This window comes from Ceratotherium simum, chromosome 17, assembly GCF_057802395.1.
Source record: "Ceratotherium simum simum isolate JZ-2026a chromosome 17, ASM5780239v1, whole genome shotgun sequence".
Taxonomy (NCBI): Eukaryota; Metazoa; Chordata; class Mammalia; order Perissodactyla; family Rhinocerotidae; genus Ceratotherium; species Ceratotherium simum.
In genome coordinates this window covers 41,806,917-41,824,428 of record NC_141916.1, presented here as the reverse complement: position 1 = coordinate 41,824,428, position 17,512 = coordinate 41,806,917, and the positions used below count along the sequence as shown (strand labels likewise).

The following is a 17,512-nucleotide window of genomic DNA, read 5'->3' as shown; positions in this document are numbered from 1 at the left end:
TTAATTTATCTTGTTTATTTTTTAACTCATTCAGAGGAGAAGCTTGATTTTTTTTTTTTTCTTGAAGAAAACTGAATGGATAATTCTCAGAAGTTCCTGTGGAGATGCTAACAATATTCATTACATAATGCTTTTATTTAAAAGTATGTTAATACTAATAATCTATACTAACAGTTGGTTAAAGCTGCTGACATTTATTTAATTCTTTATTTATTTGGGCTGTTTCAGTGATGTGATTCAAGATAGGAATCCTCATTAACCTAAAATTTAAGAGCAATCTAATGACAGGAAAGATTATTTTAGACAATATTTTGGGATTTAAAGAAATTAAGAATGTTACTGCTGCCATTGGTTGTGAAGGCTAGGCAACATGTCTTTAAAGGTTTATTTCTTAATAGCATTAATTCTCGTCTGTTTGAAGTGCACTATGTAAATTTATTTAGTTGTTTGGAAAGTATGTAGCTGTTTGCTTATAACTTTTTTCTCTGTTTTGAGTGGATAAATGATATTATTTTTGTTTCATACTATATATATGGTACAAACTGAAGCCTTTAAAGTCTTTTACATTTTGCCTTGTCTGGCATAATTCTTTTCATGCAGATTCAGTAGCAGCCTTGTGATTTCAAGGTCTTTTAGAGGAATTTTCAAGCAAACTTTTAAAGAACAAGCACTTTCTCCTTTTTAAGTCTAGTGGAGGAAAAGGCAATATGGAAATTGTTAATAAATATGTTAAATATTTTCACATCAATTTTCCAAAGCAATTAAAGAATAAGACTTGTTATCATATCTTTTATGTGAATAAGATAGATATTTAAAGGAAATTATCTAAATCAGCTTTTTATATGTGAATGTGCAAAGATACCAAATTTGAGAAATTAGTAATAACTGCCTCGTATTATGACCTCTAGTACATTATACGTCTATATTTAGAAGCATGGAAATATAGAAGTAAGGTTTCAAGTTCATTTTATTTGACTTGACGGCCTTAATTCAAGACCCACAATTTTCCCCTTACGTTGCAGAAAGCTTAATTGTGCCCAAAGCTAGAAATTTTAAGTATATGAAGAACTCATGAATATTTTTATTCCCTTTAAAAGTTGTTCTGAATCCACTTAAAATATTTTAACATGGTTTTAAAATAGCCTGTATTTTAAACTTAATCAGTTAAGTGACTGTATTAACAATGAATTGGAATATATTCAGTATACATTTTAAACAAAGATGTTTTTGAGGCATTATGACATCAGAGGTCATTGGCCTAAATGCTACTAAAGTTCAAGTGAGGAGAAGCTACTTAAACTTTTTTGTATGAACAGGAAATTAAATCTGGCAAAAAAAAAAAATGAAAGGGGTGATGAGCAGAGCTATGGGGGTGGGAGGGTAACCTGAAATTGTCATAGAAGTTTTGTACTCGAGTCTAAAGCAGTAGAGAATAAAGTACTGGTCTGTTTTCTGATGAATAAGGTATGCTTTGAGGAAGCTTTTCCACCAGTACTGAAGCCTGATGGGATAGGATAATTGTGCTATTCTTCAAGTTTGAAATTTAGCTTAGTAAACTCAGATGGGATAGTATTCTTTAAGCCTCTTATATCTTGAACTGTATTTTTGTTTCCTAGTGGTGGACACTACAAAACATTGTGCATATTAGATGCTTAAAAAATATTTGAGAATGAATAAATGAATTGATTAAGCAAGTTAAATGAATGATAATATCTTGATCCTTGTGTAGGAGAGATTCCATCTTCATTGTGATGGGGAATACCTGCTAGTTATCTAACCAACTAATAGCGTGCCACGGCCTTGAACTCTGTTAGGAGGAAATGTGTCTCTTGGAGCACAGTAGTGCCCTCACAGTGTCCTGCAGTGACCATTGGATGTCCTTTCCACTCTCCTCTCCACTGCCTCTGTGTCTCTGCTGTAGGAAGTGGGCCTTACTCTGCTATTCTGGGTCAGATTTCTATCCCACTCCTGCCTCATCTGTAAGTGAGAAATTTCTCAGTGCTTGGGGATAATGATTTGTTGACTAAACTGAGTCTCAATTAAGTGCTGTGTGCGTCACATAAGTGCGTTACTATTTGGACCTTCTCAGAGTTATACAAAATATATTATTTGAAATTCAAGTGACAACCTAGGAGTAAAGCAAATACATTACTTCAAAACTTATGTGATGGATTTTATATACATAAATATATTGTTACTCAAAGCCTAGATTTTCTACCCTATTTCTGTGCCCCCTCTCTTCCGTCTGTGCTAAACGCCAGCCGGATCTGACTTCTCCTGCTGATCCTAAGAGGCGGGATTCAAATGGCAGCCACTTCTGTGCTGTGGTATCTTCCCTGCTGTTCCCCTTTCTACGCAAGATCAATCCCTAATCTGTTTTCCCTTTGTATTTCCTTTATGGTTATAGTCCTCTTCCGGTTTGTTTCTTTATAATGTTATTGAGGCTTTGTCACCAGTGCCTATCTCATGTCAAATCAATGAAAGTATTTAAGTTACACTACTATATAGCCATTTTGAAAGCAAGTCTACCATTTTTACAAGATCTTTTTGTTTCATAGAGGTATCATTTGACTTATTAGTAACTACCTTTTTGTTCTTGAAGTAATTGTTTAGATGAAGCTCATGTAGTGTTAAAATGATTAAATACTGTGCAATGAAGAAGAGTAAAATTAAATGATTACCGATTTTTTTCTATTTGAATTGAGCCATTTATTCTGTCAATTTGACTAAATTGGAAAGAATGTTACATCTACAATAAAATAATTGGATCTTTTTTGAAATTCTGTGGTTATTTATGTGTAGCTTAGAATTAACTTTTTAAAGTAGTATATGACCACACACAGAAGAAACAGTGCTTAAATTTTTTCTCATTTGTTGTTTGCTTCCTTCCCAATAGTATAATAAACTTGCATTTGATGCATGTATTCATTAGGGAGTAGTAGAGTTGTCTGAATTAATGAAATTCTAGGTTATATATATTTTTAAATTCCACATTATTGCTTTTAAATGCCAGGAAGAATATTTCTGGCCACTGACATGTTGCTGAGTTGGGGTTCTGCTTAGTTTTATTTAAAAACTCCATTAGACTTTCATAATAATATTTTTTATACAGGTGACTGTAATTTTTCAAATAGGTATTTTTTAAAACCACTAAAATATGCCCTGTGATCCTTTATGTGGTTTTACAAGTGCTTTTTACATAGATTATTCAACAGCAAACTTTAACCTTAGATCAAATGGTCAGGTTCCTCATTTATTAAATTAGGATTATTTACAAACCATTATACTTCCCAATAAAGAGAGAACAGAGAGACAGCAACTTTTTAAAGCAAGGAAGTGACGTAATTTTACTTCAAGAAATCTAACTCTGCTAGCACTTTCAGGTTTAATATTCGGTGAGGGCTTTATTAACTCCAGGCAATATACCTTGGTGCTACCAGCTACTCTATGCTTTCAAAAGCCCTATGGGGAGGGGTGGGCCTGGTGACGTAGTGGTTAAGTTCGCGCACTCTACTTCGGCGGCCCAGGTTCCCGGGTTCGGGTCCTGGGCGCAGACCAACGCACCGCTTATCAAGCCATGCTGTAGCGGGCGTCCCACATATAAAAAATAGAGGAAGATGGGCACAGATGTCAGCCCAGGGCTAATCTTCCTCACCAAAAAAAAAGCCCTACGGGGTAGGGTTTTTTGTTATTGTTGTTTTGGTTGTGGTTTCCATTTTAAGAAGGAAGTTAAGGCTCAGTGAGGAGGATGGTCTAAATGGGAGAAAGCCTGTTAGGATGACGTGGATTAGGATGCTGTTAACAGAGTCTTGTGGACAGAGAACCTGAACTAAGCCAGTGATAGAGATGTTAATTCATTAGCTGTCTACTCTCACAGTGTGATTTCTGGGTGGCAACTAGAAATGTCGCCTGATTCTTGAATGCTTGACAGAAAGTTGCTTTGTTTGATTAGTATGTGCATTCTAAAAATCATATTTCTGTTTTAACCATAAAGTGCATTTAACCTTCCCATTTAAAAGCTTCTTCGGTTAAGAATCACTCAGATGACTTACAAGTGAAAGAATTATCTAAATTATTTTAGGCATTTTTTGCTTATAATGTAATTTATCAAGGGATCTAAAATGTCACCATGCCATGACACTCAGCATAGGTAGCAGTTATTAATGTGATAAATACATTTTGTTCCAAACTAGCATGGTATTAATTGAATTATTCTTGTGTTACTTCCAAAATTATTTGAAATCTATTTAAAAATGTTTATTTCGTAGATTCTAAATGTACATGTTGGTTTTATTTATGAGGGGTTTTTTCAAAAGATGATTTAGAAATTGTCGGTAAATAACCAAAAACTAAAACAGATGAATTTGTATGTAAGCCTCATATTTTGGGTGTTTCATTTTTGTCTTTATTGTTCCTAGTCTATAATAATGCTTTCAGCTTAGTACTGGCAGCGTCGCATCATGCTCGTGTTTTCCTACTGGGAAAAGCAAGATTTTCAGTTCCTGTTGGTTGCTTTTCTAAAACCCATGTGTTATAATTGTTATTATTTGTACTTAAATTCTTTGGTACCTACAATCAGGGAAATGTGAGGTAACATTTATAAATATGTTGTATCATTTTGCCTAAGCATCTGACTAAGAGTGGAACATGATTGTGAAGACTTAGAGAAAAGGAAGATGGGAAAGAGATAATGGGTTTAAAATTACATTGGAATCAAGAGAGGTTTCATTACTGTGCTTCAGACAGCAGTGGTCTTGGGGTGATGCTCGAAGAGGAGCAGGGATGGAGGCTGCTTGTTCATGGTCACGGAAGAGGGGAAGGACAGCTCAGGAAAGTAGAGCGTTTTGTTTGCTTTGAGTACCATCAAGCAGAAACGTGGGAGAAGATGTAGGGCAGAACTGAAAAGTCTCATTGGCTGTGATAAGAGTCAGGGAAGCAGCAGCTGTTGAAAGGTGGGGATCTGGAAAGGACGCGGCTGGGGCTTTGGGGGCACCTCTTCCTCGCCATGTCGCCGCAGACTTCTGACAACTTTGTAAATGCTGTGAGCCTCAGTTTACTCATTTGTAAAGTGAAGATACTATACCTCAGAGGGTCTGTGTGAGGACTGTTTGTCAAGTTTCAAGTACAGTACGTGACAGCTGAGTGTGTGAGCAGCACTGTGTGACGCTCAAGTGGTAATGATTGTTAAGGTGATGGTTTTAATATATATTATATTAAAGATTCATTTATATCCTGGGAGTCGCTCACACCTGATGAATTCTTCCTTTTCTCCCAAGAAATCGAGATTATCCGTTTTCTAAATGCTGAGAGGAGAAAGGGTAGAAAATAAAGGGTTAAGACCTCAAGGAGATTTGTAGTTGGTGGGTAAATGAATCACTGAGGTTTGGGCAGGATGTCTGGAAACAGTTAGTTGTAAGTTAAAGGCAAATGGCATTTAGAACTAAATGTGGGGAAAGGAAATATATACTTTTCATGTTTTGCAAAAAAAAATTACAATCTTTCAGATTGCTAACTTAGTGGTTATTTCTTCACATAACTAAGGCTCAAGAATTTAGTTTCTCTCAAGAAAAGGCAGGGCGCTTTTAGTGTTTTTCTTTTGTTCTTAAAACATTGCCTTTAATTGTAGGCACAATTTTCCATGCCAGCATGTTTTCAGTTTAAAAATAAATTACAGAAATAGTCATTGTGGTAGTCAGATTTCAACATAACATTTTCTTCCTATTTATTAAAATGAAAAAAAATTAAAATAGTTATCCATATAAAACATGAATGAACTTTCTATTTAACAATATTTTAAAAATTACTTCGTAAAAAAACCAAAAACTGCAAACAAATGTTGAACTCATGCCTGAAGAAGTGTAGTAATATCTACAACTTACTTTGAAATGCAACAGAAAATAAAATGGATCAATGTATGCGTAGAAGGATGGCTGGTTGGATAGTTCTAAGATAGAGCAAATACAGCAAAATGTTTATTGTAGGATCTAGATGGTGGGAGTGAGGGTTTTTCTCTGTAAAATCCTTGCATCTTTTCTGTATGTTTGATAGTTTTCATAATAAAATGGTGGAGGGAAACTAACAATATATCTAATTCATGGGTTCATAACTATCTAGTAAAACTAGGTTAAAAATGAAGGGAATTTTAAGCACAAATATCAGGATAGTGGTTGCTTCTATGGTTGGGCCTTTGAGAGTGGGGCTCAAAGAAATGCCCACAGTGGCTTTGTGTGGAATATTCTAGTTTCTAAGTTGGGGGTGGGGTGGAGGTGGGTTAATGGGTCTTTAAATTTACATATACAGAACATATATCCTTTTATGTATTAAGTATTACATAACGAAATTTTTAAAAAATTATAAGGCTCTGAAGATTTTTTAAAGGAAATAATGAGACCTTAGAGGCAGGGCAGGAAAAAAAAAAAAAAAATTACTTTGGACCACCATGGAATGAATTGATTTAGTAACTAATAAATAAAATAACAAATTTAATAACTAAGTCACTGCTACAAATATGCTTTTTAAACCTGATTTCAGACTGAGTCTCAAAGTGATAAGGCTTTATGACTTCTCTTGATAAAAGCTCTTCGATTTTAAAACAAGCTGGAGAACATAACTGTCTGATAGTGTAATGAAACTAAGACCAAACTGAAAATGTAGAATACTCTTTTTGGTTTGAGTAGAAGGATACCGAAAACAAGAGTTGTAAGTACGTATCTGAGCTGTTTGCTGTATAGTTTTCTACCTAAATTTGAGAAATACAGTAACTTCCATGGTTTCCAGACCTCTTTGCCTTGTTCCAGTCTAACAACGTTATGGATATCTGGCAGCTTTTGGGGGTTGAGCCCTTGTAAAAGTCTAAGTCATGATACTGGCTTCGTTACCAAGATTGCCAGAAGAATTGCCAAACCACTATGATATCCTATTGTTCTTAAACTAAATTACATCCTTCATTCTTTCCCGTAAGGAAAATATATGATCAGAGCAAATCATACAAATAGGTCTGCATTTGAGTTTAATAGGAGACAACCAGAATCTCTTCTGTGGGACAGAGTTTTCTAAAATATATATATTTGTGTGTATAGTGGATAAATTTTCAACCTTACTGCCACAGTTACACCTAATAAAGCATGCTTTGTCTGACATACCACTCAGAATAATTATATTGGCTCTTGTTGACAATATATTAATAGCAATTTCAATGTTTATTTCTTAAATTAAAAAACAGAATGGATTTTGTGTTAAAGCAGTCACTGGAGTTACCCATGAAATAAAGGTGTTTAAAATAACACATACACACACACACAAACAAATAAGTACTCTCACAGGAGAGAACTGTAATACTACGCAGTAGCCAGGACAGTCATTAATTGGCCAAAACATTAAAAAGAATTTCTGAGAGTGGAAATAAGTTCAAGTAAATCACCCTCTTTACCTTCTGAAAACTTCCCAAAGGAAGAAATTGGCAAAAACCGTTTTCCTCTTTTACCAGATAGAACAGAGAAATCTAGTTTTGAACATGTTACTGCAGGTATTTTCTTTGGAACATATGTGAGTTGCTTTCTCTAAGAAAAATGAGATAGTTCCTTAGCTAATAGCCTTTCCCTTCTCCTCCTTCCTTGCTGTTGTAATATAACCTCATTTTATTCACTTCCCTCTAAGTGGGCTGCAGACAAAGTTGTGGATCTTGATTGGTGTAAGTTCACTTACCATTGATTGAATTAGGCCTAGACTCTCATATATCTGTCTAATGAGATTCTAGATGGGGATGGCCAGGGAGCTTTTGGGAAACATCTTGAAAAGGGATACATAAAGAGAAACTTTCCTTTCACCTCTGGACTTTGAGGTCTGCAGGACTACAGCAGCCAGTCTGTGACTGTGAGGGTGCCATAGGACAAGCCAATCATTGCTACCATGTTTCTCAATTGTGAATAATTATATGTCCTTGAAATCATAAATGTTCTTAATTTTATATCAGGAATAGCTCCTTTCCATACTTGGTTCAAAGAATATAATATGTACTGATTATGTAGCATTGCTCTAATTTTTAATTTTAATTGTTTAATCTAGTACTCAGTACTATATTCATCAAACAAATCCTGCTATTTTAAAGAACTTCTTAGGAGAGTATTTCACCTATATGTAAGTATCGGATATAAGATTTATATTTGCACTCAACAAAGTGGTTGCATAGTTTTGGCCTTATGTTGGATAGGAGGAGTTTTAAAACCAGATTTCATTTGTCAGTCTGTAGTTAATTGTGTTGAATACTTTCATTTTTTTCCTTGTATAGTTTGAAATAAGGCTCCATTAAGAATGAAATAGTTCCTTTAGTTTTACTGACTTTTATTATTTTTCTACTAGATTTTTAAAACACTGTATTGGCAAACAAATCTTTTTTTTTTTCCTCTCTCTTTCTAAACCCATAATTCTATTGGGGTTTATGCTTCAAATGTGCATTTTGTGCATTTTATGCATCTATTTAATGTGTGTGTGTGGAGGGGGGTTCCTTTCTGGAGGGGTCTCATTGGCATCCTCCTTTATAAGTCTCCTGCTGAGGGAAGACTGTAGCAATGGGAACTGAACACAAAAATGTCTTACTCCAGTGACCCTGGAAAGCGATACAGATTCAAGCTTCCCCTATCTTCAGAGCACTGCCATACAGCCATACATAAGCTATTCGTGATATAAAAGCATCTTCACTTAGAGTTGATTCAGACCCAATAAATGGCTCTGTTTCCATAAATAGGTTCTAGGAGCTATGTAGTGCATCATCTTTCCCTTTTTATGTAGGCTGCCAGAAAGCTTAGAACTGCTTAAACGTAGCACAGCTTAGCCCAGGTTTTCGGTATAGTTACCTACATCATTCATTATCTGGTTCACAAATATATAAGTTTTGAAGAGGAAGTGGGTAGACTAAGGAATTTCTATTCTCTCTCCTGTAGACATGTCATTTTTAATTTGTTAGTTATATAATTTGATGGAAATGCATACCATTTTATACCTACAGTGATTTATTCATCTTAGGATCCTTTAAAACCAAATTATTATTGAATGAAATAGTTCCACAGAGGCTTTAAATAAGCAGGTCTTTCATTTGATCTTCTAATTATAGTAAATGATTAAATGTCTGCGAATAAATAGTCAAGAGGGCATAATGCCAAAGAACAAGGAATTTGTGTTGTTTTTTGTCAATTTCTTGATATCTTTTTCTAAACATGGCACTGATTCAATACTTTTATCTGAGCCTCTGGTACAGCATGAACCTCAGATTGAGCTAGTGAACATGACCTATTTCCCGCACTCCTGAACTCTCTGGAATAGCTGAGTCCTTTTTTTTTTTAAGTGTTGTTTGTCACTATTTAAGAACTTTCTCGCATACTGCTTTTGCTAGCATAAAAACACAGCTAATCTTTCCCTGGAATTTTATAGTAGAGTTACTTTTCTCCTCTATCTTTTTGACACATTAGGGGCATGCTTTACCAGAAGCATGAAAGCCAAGAGAGATCACAACTTTATTCTTTTACAGTGAAAACTGAGTAGTGGAATATGAGCTTTAATGTTATTTGGGTAGTGCTAATTTAAACTGTTTTAATTTAAACAGTTGACTGAACAGTAATCTAATGGCAATGACATATGCTGAAAGTCTTATAGTTCATAATGAAAATAAATAACAATTATCGAGGGCTTATTATGTTCTGGGCCATGATGATACTGTTCACTCTTTTAATCCTCATAAATATCACCATTAGAAAGTAGGTTCCCTGAGGGCAAAGATTTTTTTGTCTTGTTCGTGCTATCCCCAGTACCTAGAACAATTCTGAGAAAAATGAAGTGATGACCTGTAACATAGCTACTGTTATTAAATTGAGGAAACTGAGGCCCGGAGAAAGAGGTAAAGTAACTTGAGTAAGATCACCCAGCTAGTAAGTGGAGGAGCTGGGATTCAAACTTAGGTGGTCTGATTCCAGAACCTGTGCTCTCAACTGCCATTATTTCCTGCTGCCTCTGTTGTCTCTAGAGAAATACAGGAGTACACAATGAGAAATAGTAAATGTGGCTTATTTGTTAGAGTTAATTGTTAGAGAGCTGTGATAGTCTAGTACAGGGTTTCCAACCTCAGCACTATTGACGGTTTGAGCAGGATACTTCTTTCAAAGCTTTTCTGTGCATTGGAAGATGTTTAGCTGCATCCTCGTCTCTACCCACTGCACACCGGCAGCAACTTCCCAGTTGTGACATCAAAAATATTACCAGACATTTCCAGATGTCCCCTAGGAGGTAAAATCACTCCCAGTTGAGAACCACTGGTCTAAACCTACACATTAAAATACCACAGACAGAAAACTGGAAGTAAGAGTAGGTGAACACCTGGCATCATATTTAGTAAAGTTTGGACTCCTTGATATGCCAGAGTGAGTTCAGAGACAAGGTGCGAATTAGTTTGTTCTGTGACCGTAGTATGTTTTATATCAAGACCTGAATTTTCTCTCTTACAAGAATTTCTCTAGAAACACAAGTTTATATAAAGCCATATCTTTCCAGTTTTTTCTTTTCATTCATGAAGAGCGTAAAATCTCTGGCAAGGATTTTAAAAAGGACACCTTGTCTATCAAAGCTTCAAATGCATTTTTAGTGGCATTAAGGTATGTTCATAATTTAGAAGTATTGTCAGTTTTGCTGTAACACAACACGAATATTCCTAAAAATCACCTCACTATGCAAAATTGGGCGATGAAAAGCATGGGGCTTTTGTAAAAAATGGGTTTAGGAGCACACCACTCAGAAACTTCATTAGTAACACAAAAATAAAGATAGGAGCCTAATAAAAGTGGTTACACAGTTTTACACGTTACATGGTTCGGAAATACAAAAATACGACAAATACTCTTTGCCTTGAAAAAGTCCTGCAGTTTGCTTGTGGAAATGGACATTGGAAGGGTTGTGAGTTATTGGGAGTGTTGGAAGTAGGCATTAAACAGGCAATGAACTGAAGTAGCTGGTAGATGCCGAGGTTGTGCAGTGAACGATTTGTATACTCCTATGTGGCTGGAATTCTGTTGGGTGCAGTTTTCTGTGTTCACTGGGAGTTTCCCACAGACAAGATCATGCATAAACAAATACGGAGCTCATGTGATGCTCAAATTGTTCCCTAATGTACGAATCGCAGTGGAACACACTTCTACACAAGCATTATAGCAGAGCTGATGGTACTCTTGATCTGAATTTTGAGACCCTTCAAAAAATTTTTTTAAATTGTGGACTACGAAAAGGATGACAAGGGTCAATGAAAACATATGCTTTGTAAATAATGCAGGGAACAAACTTTGGTAGAATTGAGGAAAGGCTGGGAATCATTGTCTTCTCTGTCCTCTCTCATGGTCCTGAGCAGTCACTCCTTGTGCCGAGGACAGTGGTCATGACTTGATACTTACCAGTGGGCTAGCCACCTCCCGCAGGGCCCAGTTGCTATATGTATTAAAGAACTAATGTATTATGTATTAAAAGAATTCTATACATTAACAGAGATGGCTTTGTGGAAATTTTTTTTAAGACTCATTTGGATTTCATTTACATTGCTTTTGTTTATTGGCCCTCAGTATTTATTTAACTCATATTTTCAGTTTCTGTGAATGATTTGGAAATTATGTTTATCCTTTACCATTACAGTACTTAAAAATACAACATTAGTATAAAGACGAAGTGTAAATGCCAACATAATGAGAAGGAATGATTTTGAAATTTAAAAAGAAATTTAAAGCATATATACATTTAGAGCGGTGAGGATTGACAAATCCTATCAGGTAGTGGAAAATTACCACGTTTAAAGAGTTAAGACTGGAATTGATATTTTAGTTTGTCATACTTTTAATTTATTTTAATTCATTTTTGATGAAATGATTAGAAAATATTACTCTGATTTTTGTTTGATAAGTATATTGTTTTATAGGCGATGACAGTTTTTTAATTGCCTGTAACATCTCAATCTTCTGAATTTGAATTATATAGAAACCTCTAGTAATCTTGAGTGACTGTAATTTACTGCAGAGCATTTGTGGTTGCTGGTCTGGAGCTTGAGTTACTATAATTTAAAATACATCATTGTACAGATTTTGGAATTTAACGTTTTAAAAATGCACATATGTTTTTTTTTAAATTGGTAACAAAGAGCCAGATTTTAGGAGTATTGTCAGAACAAATGAATAAACAAACATTTGAGAGGACTTCTTGGTTTATTTTATGTTATAATTAGGCATATGTACTGGGAAAGGTTATTTCTTTCATTAAAAAATAGCAAAAGACTTTTGTGTTGGAGAGTCCTTGTAGATTTTATAAGAATTTTTATGTCAATTTAATATGACATTAAATAAAAGAAAGCACATTAGATACTTTGAAGAAGTAAAAGAAAAACATAAATATATTCATATATCATATTGGGTTCAGTTTACTGGTCTCTTAACTAAGATGGAATACTAAGATTTTTATTTAGTTAGTTTTACTTTAAGACATTGTGATCTTAAAAATGCTTGGATGATTAAAGTGTCGATTTAATGGACATTTTTGGAGAAAAGAATGTTTGGCCTCCATTTTAATCATTCATTATTTAAATATCCCTGTTGCCCTGCGTCCTTGTCTGATGGGTACTCAAATCCATTTAGTGTTCAGGCGGTCAGAGTGGTCTCTTAGCCTGATAACCATTGCAGAGCTATGTTGTTATAATTTAAAGCTTCTAGAATATTAGGATTAGAGTCTACTGTGGTTCTCCCAGACAAAATGACATAGCACAGGGAAATAATGCAATATATAGGGAGTTGTTTCTTTGTTTTTGCAATATTGATTTTTTTACAAAAAGAATTTGTGTATTTCTATTCTATCTGCCACTCAACCAACTCTAGCTTTTTAATGCCTCTTCCCAAGCAGAGGCTTTCAAAAAAAAAAAGATGCTATCCTCCATTTTTCATTATTAAGGTGTCTAATCCATACCAGTTTACTTTACTCCCATTCTCTCCACAGTATTTTATTCTGTTAAAACATCAGAATTTACATACTTCGACACATTCGTGGTGTTCATCACATTTGGGTGCTTCAGGATTTTCCGCTTATCTCCAGAGACTGTACTTTCTTAGTTAATCCATTATCAATTTATTGCTTATTACATAAACTCGTATCCCACGAGACCTTAGGTTTCCACTATTGTACTTTTTTAAATCAGCAGGTAAAAAAGTCACTTGCATACTTCTTATGTAGTGAAAATACCACACCAAATAAATATCTAAACCCACCAAATCTGAACACCTACCGAATGTGTTTGTGTAAAGACAAAACCACCACAAAAAGCTGATAATTTAGTAGTCCTATGTGCTTATTAGACCAATTCACTAAAGGAGTAATAGAAACACGTTATATTCCATCAGTCATTCTACTGTCACAATAGTCATTATGTAACTTTTCAAAAATTGTATCTGTACCTTTTGTTTTACATGGTTTTAGTTTTATTTGTGGATAAAGGTTTGAGTACTTAGTTACCAATAAAAATATTAATGAGTTAGGATTTGGAAAGGGAACTTAAGTATCTAAAGTTTGCCAGAAAGTTTGTGGTTTGTGGTTATAGACTTCCCACAATGCAGAGCACATGTAATAATCTTTTAAGATAAACAAAGCGAAATTAAATACAACATCTTGAAAATTGTCTCCATAATGAAAGTACATTTTCTAAGGTAAGGTACACCAATGATAGATCTTCCTTACAGGTTGCTTTATGGTATGTAGCCCAATGGGAAAAAAATATTAATTTACAACTGATAATGTATATTATTTAATATGTCAGTGTATATTGCATATTATTTTGGGCATCTAACATTTTTGGCTTAGACAGATAAATAATTTGGGATTCTTTTCTCCTCTCATTTCAAGAAGATAGTTGGAGACCTAATCTTGTCACTCGACCTAGAAAGAATAGTATTTCTTAGGCAAAGGTCTTATTCTCAAAAAAATAGTCATCCTTTAATTCAAAGCAAATTTTTTTCCAGAAACATAACAATTATATTTTTCTTTGTTTCTGTTGTCGTTTGTACATTTCATTTAAGATTTTTGTTTTCTCCTTCAGATTCTGTTTTTCTATAGCATACTTTCTTCAAGTATCACAAAAATCAATCTCATTACTTTATGTATATAAAGATACTTTTGCAAAACAAGAACACCACAAATGATTGCTCTTGCCGTGGTACTATTTTTTAATGTGCTGGTGCCCATATAGCAGTACTGTTAGATTTTTTTTTTTTCCATATATGAATTTGGCATTAGGTCTCTGTAATGTGCCTAAATTGGGATACAAAATAATGGAGGGAGGGAGGTACTCGTACTTATATTTTGGGACTTACTTATCAAATGTGAAATACAGTGATTGTGCAGCCAAATTGATTTATCTTTGTTTATGAAATAGTAAGAAGAAAGAATTGAAGTCAGACTTGGGGGGTGAGTTTAGCTGTATTATAAAGCTGTAGTAGCATTTACACACCCGTGTACACACAGTAGATAGTATTAAAGATCTATTTAGAAATTTCAGCACCCACGGGTTTGCGTTTCATCTTCTTTATTTACTAACGTTCATCTTAGAGTAAAGAAATGGCTATTTTGCTGTCAGATTATTAGAAAGACATCTGTGATAATACAAGTACATATATTTTCTCTTTTTTGTCTGTTCTTTCAGCCATAATGAAAGGAAAGTGACCTGTAAACATCCAGTCACAGGACAGCCATCACAGGACAATTGTATTTTTGTAGTGAATGAGCAGTAAGTAAAGCGTTTTGTGGAATGCCTCCCTTCAAGATGGAGTTAGCACTGAGATTGCTATTGTCCATATTTATTCCAGTACAATTGAACAGTTCTCTTATCTGGACATTTGCAGTCAAGTATAATAGCAGAATGCCGTCTGGTTACTATGTGTAGTATAGAAACATGACTTAAAATTTTTTTTTCATGAGGAGTGTAATTTCAGAAGCTGTTTAAAAAAAACACAGGTAGTAAGCTCAAGAGCCCAGGCTCTTGAGGGCAGAGAAACTATAAACTTGGTCAAATTGTTAAACTAATTTGAGCTCAGTTTTCTCATCCTTAAATCAGGGCTAGTGGTAATTACCATTTCTCAAGATTTTTATAAGCTTCAAATGAAATATGTGTGAAAATATTTTATATACTATAAATCTGTTCACAAAAATTAGTTACTGATATCATTGTGGTTGTTTTCAATGTTAGAACAGCTACCCTTGTAATTAAAATTTTAATTTTCCAGTTAGATGGCCAAGCAGAATATCTGTAATAATGCTTGTTAAAATAGACATGACATTAGCGTATGTTGTGTTTAGGAGGAGTGTTTGTTATATTTAAAGTAGTTGTAAATATTAAGCTCTCACTCTAGAGCTTATTAAGCTCTAATTGGTATCCATCTGTTTTGTAAAAGTAGGGCACCAGCATTGTTAACTCTAGGGAAACTTGTGTAAAGCAGTTTACATATGCTGCAAGCTCTAGCATTCTGACGTGTTATATTTTCAGAACCGTTGCAACCATGACGTCTGAAGAAAAGAAGGAACGACCTATAAGTATGATAAATGAAGCCTCTAACTACAACATGACCTCAGATTATGCAGTGCATCCGATGAGCCCTGTAGGCAGAGTAAGTTATTTGGCTGACTATTAATTATTGATAACTGATATAATTGGTAGTCAGTATCTATCACTATTACTCTTAGTGGACTTTAGAATTATAAAATAATCATTTCATTTTTATTATTACATGAACCTAATTACATTCAAGGTAATTGACATAAGAAGCAATGACTTGGAATATAAAGCAGTAAGATATTTTAATAATTTAATGGCTTACATTTTTAAAAATATTGTAGAGTTCAGATTTTGAATAATTTTACAAATGTAATGGATGTTTGTGTGAGAGAATGGCAGTTTATTGAATCAAGTTAAGTTTTAAAAGTGAAGATTAGTATAATGGCCTAGAAATCCCATTTCTGACTATTAAGTATACCTACACTGAGCAGACTTACAGTATTTAAAAATAAATATAAAATCCCTTACTGCTAAAGGGACTCTCTATGCCAGTAACATCAACTCTGAAGTAGTATTTAGAATCCATTATATGAAAAGTACCATAGCCATATGGAAATAGAAGTGAGTGGTTTTTCTTTATAATCAGAAATGAAAATGTTAATTGTTTCATTTATGATCTTAGATTTGTGTGTCTGTAAAAACTTGTAGTTATTGCTTCTTGTACTTTAAACCATAATGTTGTAATTGCCTTCAAGTCACTACTCAGTTCCAGATTAATGGATAGCGAGAGAATCAAAGGATGATAAAAGAATAATCTTTTATTTATTTAAATATATATTATTACATATATTTATATATTTTATAATAGTAAATTATGGTTATTGTAAAGAAGTGGATAATAGACAATTATACACTGTTAAGGTTTTTAAAATGAAATTTTGTAGAATATTATAAGTAAATGTAAAATAATTTCTAATTCTTTTATAATATAAAATCCTAGTGGGATAACTGAGCATTATAATGCTTCATCAATATGTTTGAATTAAAATCTAGAAAAATGATGAGTGGATTGAGGGCCCCTAAGTCATTGTCGGGAAAGAAATTTGAATCTGTGCCTCACATTTTACACCAAAAATTTCACAGATGGATCAGGTGTTGAAATGTTAAAAACAAAACTAAAAGCACTGTAAAAACACAATGGAAGATTTTAAAAAACAAACTCAGAATACGGATGGGCTTGCTAAATACGACATAAAACTCAAAAGTCAAAATAGAAAATAATAAATTCAACCACAGAAAATTATCGTGCATGCCTAATATCTGCAATTCATGTAACAAAGAATAATTCCTTTTTAATTAAAGAAGTACTATGAATCAATAAAAAAAGGCTTACAGCCCAGTTTTTAAATGGACAAATTTTATAAAATCACTTCCCAGAAAAGAAAATGGAATTTTACTCTTAAGTATATGAAAAAGATGCTCAAACTCATTCGTAATATGAAAAATGTTAATTAAAACCAGAAAAGGACACCACTTTTTACTTATCTGATTTGTAAAGGTTAAAAAGTTGTATAGCACAAATACTTTAAAAAAAATGTTGATATTGGGCCCTACAATTCTATTATGTACTAATATAACCTTCACAAAACAAGATTCTCATGAAATATGCTAGATTCCCAAAAATTCTAGGTAAGTTGAAAAATAAGAGATAATTGCTATTTCTTACCTTCATAGAGAAATTCAAATTCACCTTCTTTGTTTTTATGTTTGTTGATTACCACTACCTTTCCTGTCAAAATAAATCTTCATGCTAAGCATAGCAGTATTTTTAAAGATTGTATATCCTAATGTCTACTTCTAAGAATAGAGTAAACACCATCTGTCTGGTGTGACTCAAGTTCAGAGTTGTCCATAAAGAAGCAAACACTCCATGACATTAAGCAGATCCTTCCACTCTTG

At 33.8% G+C, this 17,512-nt stretch overlaps 1 protein-coding gene across 3 annotated transcripts in view; it reads left to right on the top strand.

Annotated features, from left to right (window-relative positions):
* The window catches only part of PLEKHA5 (pleckstrin homology domain containing A5), a 234,539-nt gene that overhangs the window by 128,296 nt on the left and 88,731 nt on the right, over positions 1-17,512 (top strand). For all 3 annotated transcript variants that reach the window (XM_014791352.2, XM_087442696.1, XM_004435427.3), the window contains exons 4-5: positions 14,705-14,788; positions 15,545-15,665. In XM_014791352.2, the coding sequence (XP_014646838.1) occupies positions 14,705-14,788; positions 15,545-15,665 (205 nt within the window). The remainder of the gene's footprint in view (positions 1-14,704; positions 14,789-15,544; positions 15,666-17,512) is intronic.